The sequence below is a fragment of the Elephas maximus genome, chromosome 6, assembly GCF_024166365.1.
Source record: "Elephas maximus indicus isolate mEleMax1 chromosome 6, mEleMax1 primary haplotype, whole genome shotgun sequence".
Classification (NCBI taxonomy): domain Eukaryota; kingdom Metazoa; phylum Chordata; class Mammalia; order Proboscidea; family Elephantidae; genus Elephas; species Elephas maximus.
In genome coordinates, this window is record NC_064824.1 from 57,319,321 (window position 1) to 57,344,547 (window position 25,227).

At 37.7% G+C, this 25,227-nt stretch overlaps 1 protein-coding gene across 2 annotated transcripts in view; it reads right to left on the minus strand.

The window, feature by feature from the left end:
- The window catches only part of LY75 (lymphocyte antigen 75), a 157,746-nt gene that overhangs the window by 105,342 nt on the left and 27,177 nt on the right, over positions 1-25,227 (minus strand). For both annotated transcript variants that reach the window (XM_049888785.1, XM_049888784.1), the window contains exons 5-13: positions 18,196-18,306; positions 16,896-17,036; positions 13,956-14,147; positions 12,721-12,878; positions 11,205-11,315; positions 10,545-10,633; positions 10,230-10,399; positions 7,238-7,437; positions 5,417-5,559 (exon numbers count right to left, since the gene is read on the minus strand). In XM_049888785.1, coding sequence (XP_049744742.1) covers positions 5,417-5,559; positions 7,238-7,437; positions 10,230-10,399; positions 10,545-10,633; positions 11,205-11,315; positions 12,721-12,878; positions 13,956-14,147; positions 16,896-17,036; positions 18,196-18,306 — 1,315 coding nt within the window. The remainder of the gene's footprint in view (positions 1-5,416; positions 5,560-7,237; positions 7,438-10,229; positions 10,400-10,544; positions 10,634-11,204; positions 11,316-12,720; positions 12,879-13,955; positions 14,148-16,895; positions 17,037-18,195; positions 18,307-25,227) is intronic.

The window sequence follows — 25,227 nt, forward strand, 5'->3', positions numbered from 1 at the left end:
CCATCTCTTTCTTGGAAGAAATTTTTTTGTCAACTTTTTCAGTTTCTTCCAAGGTTGCTGGATTATTGGGTTTCTACTTAGCAAATCAATTGTACACTAACTATATTTCCCTAGAAATTGTGCATTTTAATAATTTCATGTATATTAGCATAAAATTACACATAGTATTCTTACTAATTAAAATTTTTCTCTATAAAATAGGTCTTATAATCCTTACCCAAGCTTTATTTTAAGCATCTGTTTTTCTTTTTTTATCATGTAATCATCAGTAGATTTTTTTCTATTTCACTGTTTTATTTGCAGAGATCTAGCTCTTGGATTTATATGTCAATATTACTGCTTTTCTGTTTTCAAATTCATTAATTTTTACTTTTATCTTTATTAAGTTATTTCTTATGGCTACCTTGGAATTGTTTTGATATTTATCCTCACTTTTAGCTGAATACTTATTTTCATTCTTTTTAATTAAATCCCTTAAAGCTATTAATGTATCTCCAAGCATTTGGCTGTATTTCACATATTTCACAGTGAATTCTGTTCTTATTACATACAGTTTTGATTTATTTGCCGAAAGAGTTACTTAAATAATATTTAATTTATAAGTGAATAGGGTTTGATTTCACTTCTTATATAACCTGTATAATTTCAGTGTTTTTGGTATTTGAGGTTTTCTTTTTAGCCTGATTTTTTTTGAATTAGTATTGGTAAGTAATCCAGGCAAGGAGATTGATGAGGTGAAATCTGTCACCTTTGTAATCTATAAAAAGAGAGATAATCTATTAAATCAACCTTGTTATGCTAGTCAAATCTTATATATTAATTCTTCTTTGTTTCATTTGTCAATGACCAACACAGGAGTGCTAAAGTCTCTCACTACTGTTATTTATTGTAAAATTAGACTAATGTAATTAATACTTTTGCTTTATATATATTGATAGTTTTATTTAAGTACTTAAAGGCTCTTGACTATTACAGTTTCATTGTAGAATGTACTTTAATCAACAAGAAATACATCAGTTTCCTATTTAATACATTTTTACTTCATTTGCATTTTATCTATTATTAATCCTGTTGCTCTAGCTTTTTTTTTTTTTTGCTCACGTTCACACATCTTTTTGCCCATTCTTTTAATATTACCATTTTGGTTGTTGTTTTTAAGTTCGTGATTATTAACTCAAATGGCATATGAGATGAGCACATAACCAAAATAAGTGAAGTGGATCAAGGAATGATTAATTACGGATCATCATAAATTGGAGAATAAAGACCCATCTCAGTGGTCCACCTGTACTAGCACTAACTTGTTGCGGCAATATGAAAATGTTGCCAGTTTTAATTTTTAAAGAGGTGTTAAAATACGGATTTTTATTGAAATTTCTCAACTTTGAAAGACTCTGTGGCCCTTTCTACCCAGAAAAAACAAAACAAGACAACAAGAACAATAAAAATTATACTTATTAGACTAGATAGTTACCATCTGGCAAGCTCTATTTTAGGTCTATTTCAACAACACTTGGTTGGATTTTATTATTGAATCAATTTTAAAGTATTGGATTTAGTGTAACTGATAATAGATGAATTTGGTCTTTTTCCATTTTGCTTTATGCTGGATTCCTTCCTTTGTTATTTCTTTAAAATTTGCCATAGTGGACTTTTTTTTTTTTTTTCCCAGTACATATTCAGTAAATGACACACTCTTTTTTAATTTCTATTATACATTATCTTCAAATGTACATAATGTGTTTCTATACATGATTTTCAGGTAAAATGAAGAATTTATTACACTTACATTTTCCAAAACCATTTTATCTCTTTATATCCCAGTTTTTATTTATAAACAGAGCTAAACACCTATTTTATTAAAATATTATTATATTACACTTCTCTTTCAAGATTTAAGATAGTTACATTCTATTTTTATAATTATATATATTATGATTACTTGGACTTGGGGACATATTTTTGTATCATATATTCTTCCTTCTAATTCTTTTCATTTTTCAGCTGGAATATGTCTTTGAAAAAGTTTTTTTTCAAGAAGAGACTATAGATGGTGAGTATCAACGACCATCATTATAAATGAAAAGCAACTTAATTAGGAAGTAAAATTATTACATTACAAACGTTTCCTACCTCAGAACTCTTTAGATGTCAGTTCTTAAATGCCTTCTTATATTTAATGTCCTAGAGAAAATGACTAGCTAGAGCTTTCTTTGATTTTTGATAACCCATTACTGTTTTTCTTTGAGTCAAAATGATTAGGCAAGAATTCAGGAGACTATGTCCAAGTGATGATTTCTTTTCTTTAGTTTTGCCTGGTATCTTTGAAATCCATGATTTACAGATTTGGATCTTCTTTTCAGTTAATAAAAGTGCAGAAAAAAATTAATTTGTGGAGTTTAAACCCCTTACACCCATGACTGTCCCCAAAGATTTATTCTTTAATAATAATATAATGTCATTCCTTATCTTTTATGGTGGATTTTGCCTTAAAGTCTATTTTATCAGATGTTAATATTGCCACTCCTGCTTTTTTTTTTTTTTTTTGGCTATTGTTTGCTTGATATTTTTTCCCATCCTTTGACTTTTAGTTTATGTCTTTGTGTCTAAGGTGCATCTCTTGTAGACACATATTGATCAGTCATTTTTTTTATCCATCTGCCACTCTGTCTCTTTACTGGTGCATTTAAGCCATTTATATTCAGTGTGGTTACTGATAGGTATGAGTTTACTGCTGTTATTTTCTTGTATTTTTTTTGTCGTGTTGATGGTGTTTCTTTGTTTCACTTAATTTTCTGTGCTGAGTTCTTTTTCTGTGTGGATTTTCTTTTCATTTCTTTTGTTGCTGATTTTGAGTATACTGAGTCTTTGTTTTTCTTTATTTTGATGAATAGGTTTGTTGACTTTCTTTGTGCTTAGCTTGAAATTTATCTTTATCTTCCTAAGACTAAATCAGTTTTCTACTTCTTGATATCCTTTTGACTTCCTCTCCATATGAAAGTTCTATATCTACACCATTTGTTCCCTTCTTTTTTGTTTTGACATTGTCATGTACACAGATTGACATCTCTGGTTCCCTGTTTTCAGTCTTTTAGCTTTGTTGTACTATTGAGAGCTCTTTACCTAAGTTGGTACCTGGATGATGCTGTCCTGTGTCCTATACTCAGGTTGTTGTTTGATGTTGCTAATTCTCTATCTGAAGGACTCTCTTTAATATTTCTTGTAAGTTTGGTCTGGTTTTTACATATTTCCTTAATTTCTGTTAATTTAGAAATGTCCTAATTTCACCATTGTATAAGAGAGACAATTTTGCTAGATATATAATTCTTGGTTGGCAGTTTCTTTCTTTCAAGGTTTTATATACGTCATCCTATTGCCTTCTTGCCTACATGGTTTCTGCCAGGTAATTAGAGCTTAGTCTTTGTAGGTGACTTTTCATTTTTCCCTGGCTGCCCTCAGGATTCTTTCTTTGTCTTTTGTTTCGGCAAGTGTGATTATGATATGTCTTGGTGACTTTGTTTTGGGGTCTACCCTGTATGGAATTTGTTGAGCTTCTTGGATGGATATCTTCTCACCTTTCATGATATTAGGGAAGTTTTCTGCCAGAAAATCTTTGACAATTCTCTCTGTGCTTTCCATTGCCTTCCTCTGTTCTGGAACTCCTATCGCGTGCAAATTTTTCCTCTTGATAGTGTCCCACATAATTCTTAGGCTTTCTTCATTCTTTTTTTCTAAAACAAATTGGTGTCAAGGGATTTGTCTTCAATTTCACTGATTCTTCCATTGTTTCAGTTCTGCTCCTATATCCTTCTATTGAGTTGTCTATTTCTGAAATATTACTGTTAATCTTTTGGATATTAGTTGCTGTTTTTTGTATGGTTTCTAATTGCCTATTTATTTTGTCATTTTTTCTTGTATTGTTTTCCAGAATTCTTCTATTGCTTTTTCTGTGTTTTCCTTGATTTTGTGTATTTTCCTTGTTTGTTTATGTTTTCCTTGGTTTTGTCTGTGTTTTTCTTGATCTGTTTCTTGATCTCTTGGAAAGCCCTGTGCACTAGTCTTTGAATTCCTTATCAGATAGTTCCGTTGCCATTTCTTCCTCTGGGTAGTTTTCTGGTCCTTTATTTTGGTCACCTGCTGAAGCCATCTTGTTCTCACTCTTCATGTGATTTGATATTGTCTGCTGTCTCTGAGGCATCAAGAAGTTATTACATTTATTTGTTCTATCTTTGTTTGCTGCATCCTGAATTTTTGTTTTGTTTTGATATAACCCAGTAGACTGGGGGTGTGTACCATTTGGTCACTAATCTGACTGCCTTGAAGCTTTCACCCCTTGTCTCCAGGTGGGTGGGGCAGTGACTGGGTCTGTGAACATGGGTCTCTGTTTAGTGGTCTTGTGGGAATGCTGAAGATGTAGTTGGGATTTCTGGTGAGTGATGTATCTGTCTGGGGGTCTACTGGCCATGGTGCAGGGGGTGTTCTCCCTGGTTGCTGGGTTGGGTGTTGTGTGTCTGCTCTGCTGATTGCTGAGTGGTTGGGGCAGGGATTCCCAGGTTGTTCGTCACAGTGTAGGTGGTATGAAAACTCTCACCAATGGTCCCAGGTGGGCAGGGCTGCGCAGGGGTGTGCAGAATAAGCATTAGCCTCCAGTTGTGGGGAGGGTGATGTGGGGTGAAGCTGGGGGTATGTCGCCTACCCACGGGTGACCAGTTGGAGGGTACGTCCATTTGACCAATTGGAGGGTGTGTCACTGCGGAGGTTGTGCAGCCAGTCCTTGGGCCCTTGGCGTAAGTGGCTGGAGGGTGTGGGAGGCACCTTTGGCACTGTAGGAGGCACTGCAGTACTGTTGGCCCCCAGTGCAAGTGGCTGGAGGGGATGGGTGGGTCTGCCAGTGCTGGATCTGACCACTTCTTTATTGTTATTGTCCCATTCTTACCGTCACATTCCCAATATAGTTTTCCACCAGAAGGGTTGTGATAGCCTTCTAATTTGTAGCACTACACCTACCCATGGTCCCTCAACCTAGTCTATAATCCGCTGCCATATTATGTACCTAAATCATAATTCTCACCCCTTTTCTCATCTGTGATATATATATATATACACGTTTTTCTTATTGACTTAAGATCAGTCAAACTCTTTCCAAGGCATGCAAGGACATCCCAATTTCTAGAATTTTTAGATTCTAGATTTTTGTCATACTTTTCTTATCCCCACTATTGGACTTTATTACTCAAAGGGTGGGGACCATGTCTCACTCATCTTTGAATCCCTCATTGTGTCTTGTACATTAAGAGTGTTCCATGTTGAATGGCTGCCAAGTGTTGAGGGACATGTTAGATAATAAAACACAGCAATTCTGAATACTTAGAAGACATCAAATTTAGCATAGAAGCTCTCATTCTAAAATTATTACCTGAACTGGTCTGTTAAAAATTGAAGGAATTCCTTTATTTCATTCATATGACTGAAGCTAGGAAGGTGTGCCCCAAGTGCTTGGCAGAATCTTTCAGCTTCTTCCCAGTTCCTCTTTCTCACAACTCTTTGTATGTGAAACACCTTAAGAAAACACAATGTTAGTTTGTTTTCTGGTATAATCATAAAGAATTCATAGTTTTCAAGTCAATTATACTTCAATGTGTGGACCCCTGAAATGAATTCTTATTGCTGTAATGGAAGTATAGGAAAATACACATATACTGTGACACAGGCAGGTCCTGCTTATAGCATGGATTAGAGGCCAGCACTGGCGCCAAGAGTCACTGGTTCTAGATGGAGGACCTTCCTCAGCCAGGTTGGGGAGCTGCTCCAACAAGATACTATTAGTTCTCCTGCATTCCTAGGACCTTGAACAATAAAATGAACCAGCAGATAAAGCCAAAAAGGAAATACATAAATCCTTTGGGAGTAGACTTCTGCAAAGAAATGTGCTAACAGTATAATTTTGAACATAAAACACTGAGACCTACATGAGTGCTGAGCTGTTTTCTGATGAATCAAAAGACAGTCTTACTGGCATGCAAACACTGATGGAGGGTGGCAAGGCAAAACCTGCCCCTTGAGACTGTTTCTTTGGTTTTTGATGAGTAATTTTAGGCAAAAAAAGCCACAGTGATTTCAAAGGAAGAAGAGGAGAAGGAGGAGGAGAAGATGATACAGAGTAGATTGAATTACCGGTCCCAATGTTTCCCTTCCCTGTTATATAATTACACAGTCTTGCCATGGCTTCCTGGTGGGCTGAGTATACTGCCCTGTACCTTGACTTGGGCCTTGTCCACGTGACTTACTGTGATCAATGGGATGTTAGTAGACATGAAGTGAGCAGAGGGCTGAAATATGCTTATATGGTTGGGCTTGTCCTCTCAGGCTGTCATTTACCATGAGAAGAATAAGCCCAGGTAGCTCTTGTCCCTTCAACCTGAGCCCCAGATTGAAGGGCAGCAGACCCAACTCATAGCCTGGAGCCCTGCTCACCTGACCTGCAAATGGAATCAGAGGTGACCATTCAAACAAAACTAGATCAATCAAACTCCAGATGATGCTGAGATTCGGGACTGAGAATAAATGTTTGTTGTCATAAACCACTGAATTTTGGGGTGCTATATTATGGTTTATTTATAGGAATAGATGGCTATTGTTGAGTGCCACTGAGTTCATTCCAACTCACAGCAACCCTATATGGCAGAGTAGGACTGCCCCAAAGGCTTTTTTTGGCTATAATATGTACGGAAGCCGGTTACCAGGTCTTTCTCTCACAGAGCCACTCGAACTGCCAACCTTTCAGTTAGTAGCCAAGTGCTTAATTAACCACTGCACTAGTGGGGCTCCTTAGGTGATGAATTACAGACAATAAAATAGTTGTGTGCGTGTGTGTGTGTGTTTTAACATTATAAGAGGTGATGAACTCTTAATTTAAGAACAAGAACCAGAGGGATATGAGAATCATAAACATAGTGTCAGCATGGCATGTAGCCCACTCAACTTGCCATAAAAAAAGAACATTAGGGAACTACCCTAAAGAGTTCTGCTGGACATGCACAGCATGTGGGGATAAGCCAGTGACACCAGTGGTTCATCAGACAGGCAGGGAGCAATGTGCTGCGAGGGCTCTGTGCTCCCAGAACATCTTCATTTGGTTACATATGTCTATGGGAGGAGCATAGTTTTGTATAAGGACATAGACCAGGATCATAGAAAGATAACTTCATGGAAGCATTTAACAAGAATATTATTTTACCTTACGACAAGAAAGACCTGAGGGGAAACTATGCCATCCTTCAGGACAGGGGTCACTAGGCTTGGGGGCTGCTTCCTCAGGCTCAGGGGGTCCACTTATTTTCTTGCAAATTGAAAGTGCTCTGAAGTTTCTGCAGTTTTTCACCTCCCACTTTCCAAGTGACCTTCCCGTAGACATAGCTACGCACCCGCCTGGAGAAGCTAAGATAGAATTGGAAAAATTAATTAAAAATTACATTCTTAAATGAAAGGCTAAACATTTCCTAGTGTCTCTAGTCTTTGAGTCAAGATGGAGACAGAGAGTTGAATAGAAATTAGAGAAAGAGTGGAAAGAAATGTGTTGTTCAATACAGTAATAATAATAGGTTATACAGAGAAGTGTTTACTACTTGCTAGATACTATTCAAAGAAGTTTAAATTAATTAATCCTCACGACAAACCTATAGGGTGGATTTGATTGTCATAACTGAGGTACAGTGAGAAGTGACTTGTCCAAGGGTCACACTTTAAGTAAATTGTTACACCAGGATTTGAACCCCAGTGGTCTGCTTCTAGAGCTGTACCTTAAACCCTATGCTGCTCAGGATGGCCTAAGTGGTTCAAATTATCTTAACAATTTTGAACACTTGTTAAGCAACTTAATAAACATCAAAACAAAACTCTCCCAGATTCAAATCCAAAGTAAGGGCTGGTACAATAAATGTAGAAGACAGTATATAGTAACCTATATTTGTTTATTATTTACTTTATGCCAGGGCATAACCATATATATTTAGAACCACTTTTTATGCCAGGGCATAACCTTATATATTTAGAACCACTTTGAAAGATAGTTTGTGTTATCAGCTCTATTTTCCATACGAAGAGTAAATGACATGCCCGCAATCATACAATTAGTGAGTGGTGGAGTCAGGATATGAACCCAGATTTGTCTGGCAAAAGGCCATGCTTCCTTCTCCGTTACACCACACAGCCTAATGTGGGCAGAAGACAGGAAGAGTCACTTACATTGGAAAAAAGCACTGAGGAAAAATTCTACCCCACTGAACAGCCAGAATGCTCCTTAGAAGCAAGGATGTCAATACTTCATCTCACATACTTAGGACATAGTCTCAGAAGGGACCAGTCCCTGGAGAAGGACATCATGCTTGGTAAAGTAGAGGGTCAATGAGAGAGAGGAAGGCCCTCAATAAGATGGACTGACACAGTGGCTACAACAATGGGCTCAATCATAATGACTGTGAGGATGGCATAGGACCGATCAGTGTTTCGTTCTGTTGTACAAAGGGTCCCTATGAGTCAGAAGAGATTCGATGGCACCTAACAACAACAAACAGAGAAGCCATATGATCTTAGGGCTCTTATGCATGGCCAGTAAAAGGAACCAGGAACTGGGAAAAATAATGCTGTACCACCCTGATGGGTGTACTATTGTTTCCCTGTTCTCTCTCCCTACCCATGGCCTGCCCATGATAGACCCAGCTGGAGAGTGCTGGAAGAAATAATGGTAAAGGGAGCTTAATGACAGCCTTCCTGGCTATGGGCTGAGGGAATCACCATTGTAACTACCTCCTGAGCAGCTCTCCAGCCACTGAAACTCATCTGTGAAGAACGTGACATTTACTTTGATTAAAATGCTTGAGTGCCTATAAAAAAATCCTACATATTTTATGTATTAGAATATCTCTAAGGTGATTTAACTACAATTAATGTCTGTGTACTCCATCTTCCTCTGTAAGTAAAAAGATGACTGTGTTCATGTATTCTGGCTCAAATCTACAAAAGAGGAGTCAAATTAGTAATTGTTTTATAGTGATTCAAGTAATACATAAATTGAAAGCATCTTTTTTTTTCTTAGATTGTTAAACAAAGGAACACAGAGTTAAAAGTTCACTATAATAATAATAACAGGTAGCATAGAGATGGCCACATCTGCTAGTTATTATCAATACCACTGCCATTTATGGTGATAACCCTGTGTCACAAATATTGCGGGGCAGTTCCTATTTCAAATATTTTGTTCGATTATAAACTCACGTTATAATTTTTCTGTTAGAAAAAAATGGTCTTCATGATCACATTAAGACAAGCACAAGAAAATATAAATAATTCAAACGTGAGAAAAGTGGAATGCTTTGTAACTTTGTCTTATACTAATTGTTGTCTTATACAAAGCCAAATCTTTTAAAAAGCACCGGATTGGAAGTTAGGAGATCTAGATTCTATTAGCTCAATAACTAAGTGAACGTTGTCAAGTAAATCACCTTTCTAAGCCTCTGTTTTCTTAATTCTAAAATCATAGGTCAGTTTAATAGACTTAGCTTAACAGACTTCCGAAGTCTCTTTTGGCTCATATGTTCTAAGATTCTGTGGCTAATTACGGTCAATGCTTTAGGCTGATTGGAGAAAGATTAACCAATTTTTAGAATGAATAATAACTATAATATATTCCTTTCTTACTTCTTACCCATTGAGAATAACAGAAATAAACACATTCAATTTTGGAGAAAGACGTTAAAAAGCAGAGATAAAAAGATAAAGAGCTTTACTATGAGGCTTCTAGATTCTATTCGACACTTACATGGAAAAGATAAAAACTCAAAATGCTGGCTTCAGCCGCAAGCCGTGAGATGGTGTTTTCTGAGAACTGAATTTTCTAACTGCTTTTATTGGGTTATTCTCAAGGATTTAACAGAGAAGACACTGCTTCAGACTTGGAAAATAGAAGAAATTACCTGCTCCCGTTCACTGACAGAGCAAACTAGAGGGCAATGAATCATAGCATGTCATAGTTCTTGTGGGAGAACAAAAAGAGTTACAGCAGAAAGAGTTAACTATTCACTAATTCTACAAAATGTATATGATTACTATCCAAAATAACGATATATTCATTTTCTCCCTCACATTTCAAAGGTAAGTGAGGAATATGTTTGGGGAGGCTGCTGCAGTTCATAAGTCACCGTATGCTACTATTTAAATACTAAGACACTCACCTGGCTCAAGAAAATTCCAGTTGGAAAAGGCTACAGTCCGCTTTATTCCACCTACGTTTGCCCAACTGTACTCTCCACGTGCGTCTACATCTCTCAGACCAGTCCAGAAGTATGTTCTTTGAAATTTATCATACTTTTTAATCATGTCATTCAGGTATTCTTGCTCAAACCTACACAAGAAGAGCCAAATTAGTAATTGTTTTACAATGATTAAATTAATATATAAATTGCAGATTCATCTGTTTCTTAGGAAGGCTGTTTAACAAAGGAACACAGAGTTCAAAGTTCACTAATACATTTTACTGATGGCCACACCTGCTAGTTATAGTCAGATTGCAGTTGGTTCCAAAAAGGACCTTATCCGTGTAAATCTTGTAACAAGTTTTTCCATGTCTCTTCCAGCCCTAAACCAGGAGAGAAACATCGTCACATTGTTTTTCCAGACTCGATGATGTCCCTGTAAAAAACCAAGGCTCTGCTACACTGATAACATCTTACAACTTGTAGAAGTTGAGCACCTGGCTGGTGAATTCACGTATGTGATGAGGGTGGGGTGCAAATTCACATACAACCTCCACAAGACTGTGAGCCTATGTGAAGCAGCAATTGCATCTTAATTCTCATTACGCTTAGTACTTGCCTCATCATAAGACTATAGTAACAGTTGTTGAATTATTTTTGAACAGCAATAAAATAAGTGAAGAAAATAAATATATCAGTATTTTGGATAGTAATTATATACATTTTTGTAGAAATTCATGAATAGTTAACTCTTTTTTCTATAACTCTCTTTGTTTTCTCACAGAACTATGACATGCTATGATTCACTGCCCTCTAGTTTGCTCTAATGTCAATGAACAGAAGCTGGTAATTTCTTCTATTTACCAAGTCTGAATTGTTTAAGTTTCAGCAGCCATCCCTAACCAAGAAGGTGCAAGATCTCTTAGGAAAATTTACACAGGGGTTTTAACATACCTCATTTGGAGGACACATCTTATCAGATCCTGCATCATTTATTTTTTCTCCCTTTTTTTTACATACATATTTAAGTTTCTCTTCACATGATTGGACTTTCCACTGACCTAGCTTTTAAAAAACAGGAAAAAAAAGCTTTCTCACAAAAGAAATTATTTCCAACATATTTAGAATTGAACCATGATTTATTTTAAGTCAAGACAGTTTCTTTTCACAAAACATTGAGAGAAAGAGAGAATGAATATAAGTGAATGACTAAATCTAAGAACATACTCCTAGAAAATAGTGCCCAACAGGCCTACAAAGTTGTGGCTCACAGAGTTACCTCAGCATCGAGTCATAATCAAATAGGGAGGAATCTCATTTTCCTATAAGGATGACAGTAAAACTATCAAAAGACACTTAGTATGGAAGTTGAAGAAAGAAGATCTCAATTTACAAACAGCTGCCAGCATCCTAGTTTTTTGCCATATAACGTGGCCGAAGTTTGTTCACAGGCTAAAACTTTTTGGGCATGGTACCTAATCTAACCTCTTTCAGTTTCCTTGTGTGTAAAATAATGGTGATTAGAATAGCTTCTCTCCAAGAATTCTAGAATCAAAAGTTTCTTCTAACTCTACCTCAGCCTAGACGTCAAAGTTCTCTCTTTCAAAAAACTAAGTTACTTTGCTTTCTTCAAATTAAGTTATAATAAGCCAATTATGATAAGGATCAGTGGAATGCTGTCTAGGTATGCCACGAGTTCATTTTTTACCCATGAGACCTCATTTCCCTCTTTGATAGTCTTCTAAATACATCTTGTGTATCTTTTCAAATAGAGAGACACCCTTCTAAATACATTTTCACTACTGAAACACTTGTAAATACACATACCATTTACTGCTTCCACATTAATTCTCTCTAAAAGTTTGCATGACACAGTCAACCTCCTAAACAATTGGGGGTCCACAGGAAAGTGACACAAATAAATATAAGAGGTACATATGTCCTTTCTGCTCAAGATACAGCCTATTTTGGGCTCTTAATTACAGTATGTTCAGTAAATGTTTAAGCATTCTACAGGGCTAAGATGATCTCCAACATAGTGAGGCCTAATTTTTTAATAAAAACATTTTTTCACATCTCAAAGCAGGATAAATATATGTTTTTTAATCTGACCATGAATTCAGAAGATGAGATTTTTTTTCAGGTTAAATTGTGGCTACATGCTAAATATCACAGCAATGGCAGAAAGGTTGAAGGAGATCCTGGTCCTGAGAGAAAGCAAGTTATAAGAACCAATCTGACAAAAAAAATCTGAGTTCTAGGGGGTTCCTGGGATCTTTTTAAGATCAGAGCAGATGCTCCCAGACATGAAGTAGACTGTTTATAATGAAATTGCTTTGTCTTTTTTTCAATCTATAGGACCTTTTATTATCTTTCCTAGTTTATATACAAATATCCCAACCAAAGTAATTTTAATATTACTGTAAGGTATAACAATAAAAATATAAATAAACTACAGGAGGTTTCTTACCTTTCCTAAATAGCAAACACAGTTGGGAGTCTTATTGTAGGGAACATTTGGCTCATTCTCATCCCAATATGTTAGAGTAACTTCAGTACCATCTGACCACTGAAATAAAGTTGGTATATTTATGCTCTTAAGACCTGTCCATACTTCTTCTTTGGCATCTTAAAAAAAAAAAAAAAAAGTCTTATTTGTTTGGTTTTGCTGAATTACATACACCAAAATGCAGATTGTTACTGATTTTTACATTCTGATATAGGGTTTTAAAGGTCTTGATGGTATTCTTGAATAATCTGTTACAATGTTGACAAGGCTGGCAGATTGGATACGGATGGCTTTGCAGGTCATTTATGCAAGTAACATATATAGGTAAAACAGCTGTGTATTCCTGATACCTGCCTTAAATAAGCTTTGCCTTATGGGAATTGGTGAAATTCTATAAATGCAAGCATAGATATTGCAGTTAGAACAAGAATATTGTCCAGCACTGCCCCGAATGACCAATGCTGCCTTCACAGGTAAGCAATTAGCACAGTGCTTGGCACAGAATAACAAGGACTCACTCAATAAGTATCTACTATTAGCTATTACTATTAGTGAATCCTAGGGAGACAGTCCAGTAATGTCCGTCTAGTGTATTGTTGTTCACCAGTCTTTAGCTTTTGAATAAATACAAAAGCCAAATAACCATCATGTGTTTGGGGCAATTTAAAAATAATTTAGCTTATGAGAAAAAAAAAGTGATTATTCGGTCTATAGTTGTGTTGTCAGATTGGTAGCTACTATCCCTCTGAAGAGCCCTGGTAGCGCAGTAGTTAAAAGTAGGGCTGCTAATCAAAAGGCCGGCAGCTCAAATCCACCAGCTGCTCCTCGGAAACCCTATGGTCTGTCTTATAGAGTCGCTATGAGTTGTAATTGACTTGACGGCAACGGGTTTTTTTTTTAACCCACATTCGGCTATTTAAACTTAACTGTAAATTAATTAAACTTAAAAAAAAAAGTAAAAATTAAGTTCCTCAGTTGCACTAGCTACATTTCAAGTGCTCAAAAGCCACATGTGGCTACCATATTGGACAGGACAGATCACAGAACATTTCCATCATTGCAGAAAGTTCTATTGGGCAGTGCTGATCTATAGGATCAAATTGTAAGCTTTTCATTCTTACTAAGAGTCTGAAAATAAGAAGACCTTAAAATATTTCAAACTTCTCAAATAGGATTTTTTTTTTTTTTTAACTTACCCCCATTATGGAGTTTTGAGACAACAACCTCCACATCTGCCAAAGAATGAATGCTGATGAGGTCGCTGCTGAGGGCTTTGCATTTCGCATGTGCCTCAGCCCAGGAATCACTTTCATTCGCCAGCAGATAGCAAAATCCATTAGTTGGCAGCCACCCTGATTCACAGCGGGTATCTGAATATGTCCAAACATCTGGGGGGAAAGCAGCTACTTATATTCCAGCAAAGATACATCTATTTCGAATCAATAATATTACAGATTCTTGTTTCTTGAATGGTAAGGTTTCTGAAAAACTGGAGTATGTGACGTCAGAAAGTACAGTGACAAGAATTTATGTGGTGCTGAATGTATACACAGCATGATAAGAATCAATGCAGGGAGTCAGATAACGATGTGGCTTAACTAACATGATATCAGAGTGTTGCATGGCTGGGCACGGCTTAACTAACGTGATACCAGAGTGTTGCATGGCTGGGCACAGCTTAACTAACGTGATACCAGAGTGTTGCGTGGCTGGGCACGGCTTAACTAACGTGATACCAGAGTGTTGCGTGGCTGGGCACGGCTTAACTAACGTGATACCAGAGTGTTGCATGGCTGGGCACAGACTGTTGAAGGATGCAGACAATCAAGGGAAAGAGATTCCCCTTAGTCCTGGCAGGAAGAACAAAGGCATGGGGTAAGCCAGTTGCTGGCAAATCTTGTTCTGTGTACAGGTTTGTTAGTTTCCCCCCCAGCCTCTGCCTGTGAGAAGGCTGTAAGGGGATTGAGCCTCCTTTTCATATAGGGTCAGCTTAGCAAGAAAAAAAAAAAAAAAAATTTTTTTTTTTTTTAGCAAGCGGATGTGCATTAACACCCACTGCTGAACAAAGAACAGGCAGAGATTAAGAAACAGAGTAAGAAAGACATTTTATATATTCCACACTCAAGAGATGGCAGCAACCGAGGGAGGGGGCAAAGGGCATCGTTGCATCTCTCCTTTCCTCTCTTCTGCCAGACCTGAGTTCTCATGGAATTAATGATTTTTTGTTTCGACCACAATAAAACTCACTCAAGTGAAGGTCAAGGAAGATTACAGGAAAAGGGTAAGGTATGAAACTAAACAAAATACTCTTATCCCTCTTTAAAAAATAGAAAGCGGTTCAGTTACTCGGACTTCATCAATTCTATACCACTCGGAATGTTTGCTGTGAGAAAATACAGCAGCTTAAAAAGGTGAACAATTTATATTTTGTAATAAAGGAAAAAAAATGCAGGTTCAGCCAGCCTCACCGTTGCAAGGTAACTCAATTAACTTCAAGGTTTTGAAATAGCACTTATTTTTTACAATTATGTTGAAGAAACACAGGAAAAAAAATCACCCATAATTGGACTTAAAACAATCATTTTCATATCCTAGTCTTTGTCTCTATGAATACATATTTTTACAAGATTAAAATGATAAGTAGGCATATCATTTTGTTCTGCTCTTTGTACTTAAGACCATATTTTCCTGCTGGCACAATTATTTTAATAGCTGCATATTATTCAATCATGTGGAAACATCATGATTTACACAATAATTGCTACTGTGAGGTATTTACTTAATCTATCATCAGTCACTCTAGTTTATTTTCATTTGTGCTGTCTTTTCTATTATGCCTTTTGTTATACAAACTAAATTTGGTTTGAATCCACTTGGAAGATAAGTATTCATTTCCCCTTATTATCTTAAAACATTCCCTTACATTCTTTATTTTACATACCTATTTTTCCTATTAAAATAGTAGCTTATTAATCCTTTTTGGATGACAAGAAATGTTATGCTTTATTCTCTTCTTTCACAATTCCTTAAAGCAAGAAGTTTTAAAACCTCCCTTTTTCTTCCCAGTTTTGAGTATTCGTTTTTCTCATTCAGGGAGGATTTAATCAAATGCCAGATATATGTTGGGTCCTGTGCTTGACGGCTGGGGCAGTCCCCTTCTCTGCTTTTTCAGACTCCTCAAACTTCCCCACTTCTCAGAAACTTCAGCTGTTCTTATCTCTCCCTCATCCCCAAACTCCCTGGGAAACCTCCCTCCTTATATATGTTTTCTCCTTCTGCACCACCCTGTTTTCACCTGCTTTTCCAATACAAAGCCCTAAAGAACGAGCTTGGCAAAGAAGGATAGAGGAAGGGTGGGTGTTGTGGGTTAAGGGGTAGGAAAGCCTGGGAACACTCTCATACTCTTAATTTTTGACTTAACAAAGGGCATGCAATATATAAGACCTTCCCCAAGAGCAGTAGTTCTCAACCTTGAGTGTACATCAGAATCACCTGGAGGGCTTCTTAAAACAGATTGCCCAGTCCCACCCCACTCCACCCCACCCCACCCTAGTTCTTGACTCAGTAAATCTGGGGTGTGCAGTCCCTGGCTGGTTAAGCACTTAATTACTAGCTGAAAGGTTGGCAGTTCGAACTCAACCAGGGGTGCCTGGAAAGATAGGCCTGGTGATCTGCATCTGAAAGGTCGTAGCCTTGAAAACTCTATGGAGCAATTCTACTCTGCACACATGGGGTCATTATGAGTTGGAATCAACTCGATGGCAACTAACAACAACAAATCTGGGGTAGGTCCTGAGGCTCTGCATTTCTAATAGGTTCCCAGGGGATGGTGATGCTCCTGGTCTGGGGACCACACTTTGAGAACCACTGCTCTAGAGAAAAAAAGCCACTCGTGCACAGAAACATATTTCCCATCTAGAATACCTCTGCTTTCTTATTGGCATATACATATTTTTCCTTAATATTCTTCTTTGCCTCAACCAAGCATTATTCATAGATGATTGGTAACATCTAAACACACAGGGTCAAAATAAGATGCTTTTCTGCATTGGTGGCAATAGGTATCTGAAATGCATTTACTTGACTTTATGAAACTGATTTTAAGATCTATTTGTATGAGGAAGTGAAAAGGATACCTGTTGGCTCCACTGTATTATTTAATGGTTTCTTGCAGACATAGGGCAGTTGAGCTTCACAGGAAAAACTCTGCCACAGACCAGACTCAGCATCCATTCTTGCACAGCTTGATCCCCCTATAGTAGGTACACTTGGCATATCTTAAATGGCAAGGTTTTAAAAGGGTTAGAAGTGGAAGAAGAGACATTTTAAATTCAGTTAGAAAAAATAATTTGTATCCCTAATCTCCTGTTTGGAAACCCATAATGTAATTAAAATTTTTAATTAAATTGAAAGGTATAGGCTTCAATGGACAATCATGTGCTTAAATATACCTTTCTTCTAAGATATGGGATACAGGGGGAAACATTCTGATATCTTGAATTTAAAAACAAAAACAAACTTCTGCCCCCGCAAAACTACCATGTCATATCACATGGTTAGCAGCTTTTAATCAACTACTTTTTACAACAAAAATACTAATTTATTGCTCTATAATGCCTCTAAAGTCTTGAGTCCAATATTATGTTATCTGTTAATATTCTATTTACTGAAATAATAGAGTATTATGCGCTTACTGATAAGGAAATTTTAGTTAACTAAAATGACTAATTGCTTTTTTACTTAAGGGTCCCTTTGAGTCCAAACCGACTCTACAGCAATGGGTTTGGTTTGGTTAATCTTATATGTGTGCTGAACAGTTTTTTTTTTCTTTACTGAAGTTAGTGTTAATATTTAGGTTCAACATTTGTCAGAAGCCATACATATTATTTTTAAAAAGGTACCCAATCCTTCCATTTGGGAAAAAAATCTTTTGGCTAACTAGATTTGATTTTGTTTGTTTGCTTTATTCACTACAAAATTTTCTTTGACAGATTTATTTGTGTAATAAATATTATGTTGTCAGTGCTTGGGTGGTATGGTGGGGAGACCCCAAGAGTTTGAAAATGAGGGAATATTTCCATATTAAAGCTAAATACCATATGAAACACAATATGGGCCAGTTATAGATATGTCAAGTCCCCTAAGGAACACAGAATGGCTCCTAGGCCACGTGTTGGGACTCATTTGGCACTTACCTAAACATACAGCGTTGCTCTAAAGGTTAAGGACAAACACTCCGTTGCCCATGGTGTGGTTTAACTTGGCTATACCAGTACCACAATAAAGAATGGATTAGGAAAAAAAATTCTCTGGAGAGGTAACTATAACAAGGGTTGTCAAGATTGAAACCTTCATAAGCCTTCAGTATGTAGAAAGCTCCTTTTTTTTTTTTTAACTTTTCCTTTGTGCATCGCAGGTGGGGGAGAGAGCAGTTACCTGGATCCCAGTTGAGAAAGTTCAATGGCTTGTGATCTGACCATTCCCAGCCTCTAGCAGAGTACAGTTGATTTAAGCCAATCCAGAAAATTCTAGCAATGCCTTCTTTTTCTATAAAAAATCATTTAAAAATGACAAAATTACCTAAGTTGTTGTCTAAGTTGGGCAGCAAAAAAATCTGAAAGCCTTCACTGTAAGGCAGGAACACCTAAGGGAGCCTGGTTATCTAACAAAGGCAGGTGTTGCTAATAGACAACATAACTTTAGATCACAGAAAAACCCAAAGGTTGATAAATCAATTTAATTCTGCTTTCTAATTCCTATTCTGATGCGCAGAGTTTCCCGTTAGCTTGTCCAATTTCTTCTAAGAAAAGAATTCTCTCAGAGCAGCACTATCTACTTTTCACCTCCCTAACATTATTTATACTGATATATGGAAACCTGGTGGTGTAGTGGTTAAGAGCTACGTCTGTTAACCAAAGGGTCAGCAGTTCAAATCCACCAGGTGTTCCTTGGAAACTCTATGGTGGCAGTTCTACTCTGTTCTATAGGGTCACTATGAGTTGGAATCAACTCGATGGCAACAGGGTTTTTTTTTTTGTACTGATATAGATTTATCAAAAGCAACTTCAACTGTACATCTAGATTTTGAAGATCTGATAGTATTCTAGACTGACCATTTAAAATCATTAAGCACATATTATTTGCCAGGTACTAGGGATAAAAAAAAAAAATTTTTTTTTTTTAGGGATATGAAAACCAAAAGACAAAGTCCCTGCACTCATGGGGAGTTCGATCTAGTAGAAGGAAACAGATATGGGTCCCCAAAATGATTAAGTTTTACAGGTACTGGGTTAGAAATATGTACAGGAGCTGTTTTAATAGAATATACGGGCCTATAGTCCAAAGGAGACATTTAGCCTGGGGATACAGACTGGGATTCAGGTATACACACACATACACACACACACACACGTGCTACAGTGGAGATGCATCATTCAAAATTATCCTTCAGCAGAGAGGCAGAAATAATTTAAATAGTGAGGGCAATTGCCAATATTCTCGTTAACGTGCACATGCCCACAAGCAATGGGTGCAATCATGCTTGTATGGGTCTATGTGTATTGGAAAAAGAACGGAAAGACTGTATGAATGATCGTAAGGATTTTCCCACCACTGCCCTGGAAGTGAACAGCATTCTTCAGAAACCTGACAAGACTTCATCAACATCAAGAAGAAACTGAAGAATTAGTTGAGGGCCAGGCTGAAGGGTTAGAGCAAGTGACAAAATGGCCTACAGAAGACAAAGCTGATGTTGACAAACAGGAAGAGCTAACAAGTTGAAATCTACAATTTGTTGAAATATTTCTAGCAGTAAAACACTTGATAATAATTTCTCAGTTCCACCCAGAGAATTATATACAACTTATCATTGAACATACATGCACACATGTACACACACACATACATATGCATAATATAACCCAAACCCATTGCCGTCGAGTTGATTCCAAATCATAGCGACACTATAAGACAGAGAAGAACTGTCCCATACAGTTTCCAAGGAGTGGCTGGTGGATTCAAACTGCTGACCTTTTGGTTAGCAGCCAAGCTCTTAGCCACTGTGCCACCAGGACTCCTAGCAGTGGGGATAGAGACCTAATTGTCGCTCCAGTGAGAAGCAAATGGGAGTTCAGAAGTGAACTACAAAGGTACACCACTCTTTCCAGGAGTTTGGCTGTGAAAGAAAGATGCAGGGTTGCAGTCAATGGTAAACAAACAGGATCCAGAAAACAGATTTTTTTTTTTTTTTTAGTGGTAGAAATTTAAACAAATTTATAGGCTGTTGGGAAGAAATCAGTAGATTGAGAGTAGATGAAAATATGAGATGGAGGAAAAAGTAGTGTGGATACAAGGAGCTTGGAGGAAAGAGTAAGCCTTTTACAAGCTAGGGAGAAAACAGTATAGATGAAGATAACTTTGTAAGTATGTGGGTGATAAGCTAAGAGTTTGCCTCAGTTTTCTAAAAAGACAATAGATGGTAAAGATATTCTCCTAAGGAAGGAAAAGATATTTGGGTAGATGGTTTGAGGATAGTGCTGAAAGGAACTTTGGATTCATCCATTTCTTTCACCTCAACTATTAGCATAAGCAAGGGCTTCCAGCACTGGTATTCAATGACCTGAAGGTTTTAACCTGATGTAAATTTTCCTCACTAGCAAAAGTTATTTTTCATCATTCCTAGAGAAGTCCAGGAAACTATGACATACTTATGGTACTCCAGGGTCAACCATACACTGATATTCAGATTCCCTTTCATTTCTAACAGGGGGATACGATGCAGGTCCAATCTGTCCTATCCATCCCAAATTCAATTCTGTCTTTTTCATGAAGCCTTTCAAATAACTCCAGCAGGAACCACTCACTCCCTCTCAATAATCGTGTCACTTACACGCACATCACAGGTACACATTTATAACCAGTAAACCAGCACCAGTTGCTGCTGAGGCAACTCTTACTCACAGAGACCCCATGAGTGTGTCAGAGTAGAACTGTGCTCCACAGGGCTTTCAATAGCTGATTTTTTAGAAATAGACCACCAGGACTTTCTTTCAAGAGGCCTCTGGGCAGACTCAAACCTCCAACCTTTTGGTTCGTAGTCATATCCATCAATCATTTGCACAATCCAGGTATTCCACACTTTTACAATGGCATAAAATGATCATTGGAAGCCATCAGGCTCCTGATTTGTGATCTGTATTGATGTTGTATTCTTCACTGGAATCATAGGATTTTTAAATTGTGACCGTGTTGGCAAACAATAATGTTCTTCTTTACGTGTCCTATGCCACGTAGATATGAACGAATGGGAAGTAGATAATTGCTAAAGGTCTTGGTTGAGCAAATATAAAGGGCAGGGAATTTCTTACATGGTCTAACCAATTCAGAAGCTGACCAATTTGAGACTGCCCGTACCCACCCCCCATCCTTGCCATCAAGAAACAGATGATTGCTAGCATAAAGCCCCAAACCCAATCAAATGGCTGGAACTACAGAGGTAAACGCTTCTTGTCTGTCCCAGAGATACCTGTTCAGACCTGACCCTGTATGTCTACTCCTTCCACAGAATGAGAGACTATAGCAGGGCTGATAACAGTCGTGGATCTTCGATGAGCCAGAGAGGAGCCTCTGCTGGCCACAGTCACCAAGGTCCCTGACCTAAGACATGTGCTAGCCTTGGGGTCTGTCTCAAAGCGACTCAGTGTGAACTGTTTGCAAGAGTGGAGGTGGATTAGGAAGAATGGAAATGTGCTATGCCTGCTCTGGGGACTGTTGGGTCTCCTGTTGTACCTCAGGGGTAAATCTGTGGTTAGAGGCCTGGCAAAGGCCAGTGACATGGAAAATCTGACTCCCAAACAAAATCCAGTGAGTGTAAGACACCAAATGCTCCCTATCACCGGCTCCATGTATTAGCACAACAAACAACGACAACAACAACAAAAAAGCAAAACAAAACTAATTAGGCCCAGAGGGAAGGGGGCAGAAAGTAGAAAGCAAGTTCTTTTAGATGGTATGAGACTTATCATCAAGTGGACTTCTATTGTGTTTCTGGCATTAGACCTAGTCCCATCCATACACCAGTTACCAAACACAGAAGTTATTTGGGAATAACATTCTCCATTATGCTCTGTGTATATATAAATTTTATTTTCCAGACTAGATCAAGCACTTTGATGACAAAATCTTTGTCTGGTTCATTTTTTCTTTGTCAGCCTCACCATTCCTAGCCCAAGGCTTACACAGGGTAGTTTTTAGTAAAATTAACAAACAAAAAACTCAAACCCATTGCCCTCAAATTTTCAGTAAAGGAACGCTCAATATTAATATTGTTGCTGTTGTTGTTAGGTGCTATCGAGTCGGTTCTAACTCATACCGACAGTTTATACAACAGAATGAAATACTGCCCAGTCTGCTTCATCTTCACAATCCTTGTTATGCTTAAACCCATTGTTGCAGCCACTGTGTCAATCCATCTCATCGAGGGTCTTCTTTTTTGCTGACCCTGTACGGTCGCTATGAATCGGAATCAACTCGACGGCACTAGGTGTTCACTAGGTTAGGTACTTTACCAGGCATGACGTCCTTCTTCAGGGATTGATCCTTCCTGACAACATGTCCAAACTATGTGAGACATAGTCTCGCCATCCTTGCTTCAAAGGAGCATTCTGGTTGTACTTCTTTCAAGACAGATCTGTTGGTTCCCTTGGCAGTTCATGGTATATTCAGTATTCTTCTCCAACACCACAATGCAAAGGCATCAATTCTTCTTTGGTTGTCTTTATTCATTATCCAGCTTTCACCTGCGTAGGAGGTGACTGAAAACACTATGGTTCGAGTGCCCAATGCAATACGCCTTTTGAGTTCTTGACTGCTGCTTCCATGGCTGTTGATTGTGGATCCAAGTAAAATGAAATCCTTGACAACTTCAATCTTTTCTCCATTTATCATGATGTTGCTTATTGGTCCAGTTGTGAGGATTTTTGTTTTCTTTCTTTCTTTCTTTTTTTTATGTTGAAGTATAATCCACGCTGAAGGCTGTAGTGTTTGATCTTCATTAGTAAGTGCTTCAAGTCCTCTTCACTTTCAGCAAGCAAATCTGTGTCATCTGCATAATGCAGGTTGTTAATGAGTCTTCCTCCAATCCTGATGCCACATTCTTCTTCATATAGTCCAGCTTCTTGGATTATTTACCAGGATACAGATTGAATAGGTATGGTGAAAGGATACAACGCTGACACACACCTTTCCTGACTTTAAACCACACAGTATCCCCTTCTTCTGTTCAAACAACTATCTCTTGATTTATGTATAGATTTCTCATGAGCACAATTAAGTGTTCTGGAATTCTCATGCTTCTTAACGTTATCCATAATTTGTTAAAATCCACCCACAGTCAAATGCTTTTTCATAGTCAATAAAACACAGGTAAACATCTTTCTGGTATTCTCTGCTTTCAGCCAGGATCCATCTGACATCAGCAATGATATCCCTGGTTCTGCGTCCTCTTCTGAAGCTGGCTTGAATTTCTGGCAGCTCCCTGTTGATACGCTGCTATGGCCGCTTTTGAACGATCTTCAGCAAAATTTTACTTGTGTGTGATATTAATGATATTGTTCAATAGTTTCTACATTCGGTGGGATCACCTTTCTTGGGAATAGGCATAAATATGGATCTCTTCCAGTTAGTTGGCCAGGTAGGTGTAATTCCAAATTTCTTGGCATAGATGAGTGAGCACTTCCAGTGCTGCATCTGTTTGTTGAAATATCTCAACTGGTATTCCATCCATTCCTGGAGCCTTGTTTTTCACCAATGCCTTCAGTGCAGTTTGGACTTATTCCTTCAGTATCATTGGTTCTGCTCATATGGTACGTCCTGAAATGGTTGAAAGTCAACCAATTCTTTTTGGTACAGTGGCTCTGTATATTCCTTCCACCTTCTTTTGATGCTTCCTGAGTCATTTAATATTTTCCCTATAAAATCCTTCAATATTGCAACTTGAGGCTTGAATTTTTTCTTCAGTTCTTTAAGCTTGAGAAATGCTGAGCATGTTCTTCGCTTTTGGTTTTCCATCTCCAGGTCTTTTCATGTGTCATTATAATGCTTTACTTTGCCTTCTCTAGCCGCCCTTTGAAATGCTCTGTTCAACTCTTTTAATTCATTACTTCCTCCTTTTGCTTTAGCTACTTGACATTCAGGAGCAAGTTTCAGAGTCTCTTCTGACATTTTGGTCTTTTCTTTCTTTCCTGTCTTTTTAATAACCCTTTGCTTTCTTCATGGATGATGTCCTTGATGTAATTCCATAATTCGTCTGGTCTTCCGACATTAGTATTCAATACATTGAATCTACTCTTAGAGATGGTCTCTAAATTCAGGTGGGAAATGTTCAAGGTCATACTTTGGCTCTCTTCGATTTGTTCTATTTTTCTTCAGTTTCAACTTGAACTTGCATATGAGCAATTGATGGTCTGTTCCACAGTCAGCCCCTACCCTTGTTCTGCCTGATGATATTGAGCTTTTCTATTGTCTCTTCCCACCACCCAAACCCACTGCTGTCGAGTCGATTCCGACTCATAGCAACCCTATAGGACAGAGTAGAACTGCCCCATAGAGTTTCCAAGGAGCACCTGGCGGATTCAAACTGCCAACCTCTTGGTTAGCAGCTGTAGCACTTAACCACTATGCCACCAGGGTTTCCTCTCTTCCCACAGATGTAGTCAATTTGATTCCCTTGTATTCCATCTGGCAAGGTCCATATGTATAGTCACCGTTTATGTTGGTTAAAAAAAAAAAAAACACTATTTGCAGTGAAGTTGTTGGTCTTGCAAAATTCTATCACGTGATCTCTGGCATCATTTCTATCACCAAAGCTATGTCTTCCAACTACCGATCCTTCTTTGTGTCCAACTTTTGTATTACAATCTCCAGTAATTACCAATGCATCGTGATTGCATGTCTGATCAATTTCAGACTACAGAAGTTGGTAAAAATCTTGAATTTCTTCATCTTTGGCCTCAGTGGTTGGTGCAAAATTTGAATAATAGTCTTATTACCTGGTCTTCCTTGTAGGTATATGGATATTATCCTATCACTGACAGCACTGTACTTCAGGACAGATCTTGAAATGTTCTTTTTGACAATGAATGTAATGCCATTCCTCTTCAAGCTGTCATTCCCAGCATAGTGGACCATAGGATTGTTTGATTCATAAAGGACAACAGCAGTCCATTTCAGCTCTCTAATGCCTAGGATATTAATGTTTATGTGTTCCATTTCATTTTTGTTGATTTCCAATTTTCCTAGATTCATACTTCATACATTCCATGTTCTGATTATTAACGGATGTTTGTAGCTGTTTCTTCTCATTTTGAGTCGTGCCACATCAGCAAATGAAAGTCCCAAAAGCTTGACTCCATCCATGTCATTAAGGTCGACTCTACTTTGAGGAGGCAGCTCTTCCCAGTTGTCTTTTGA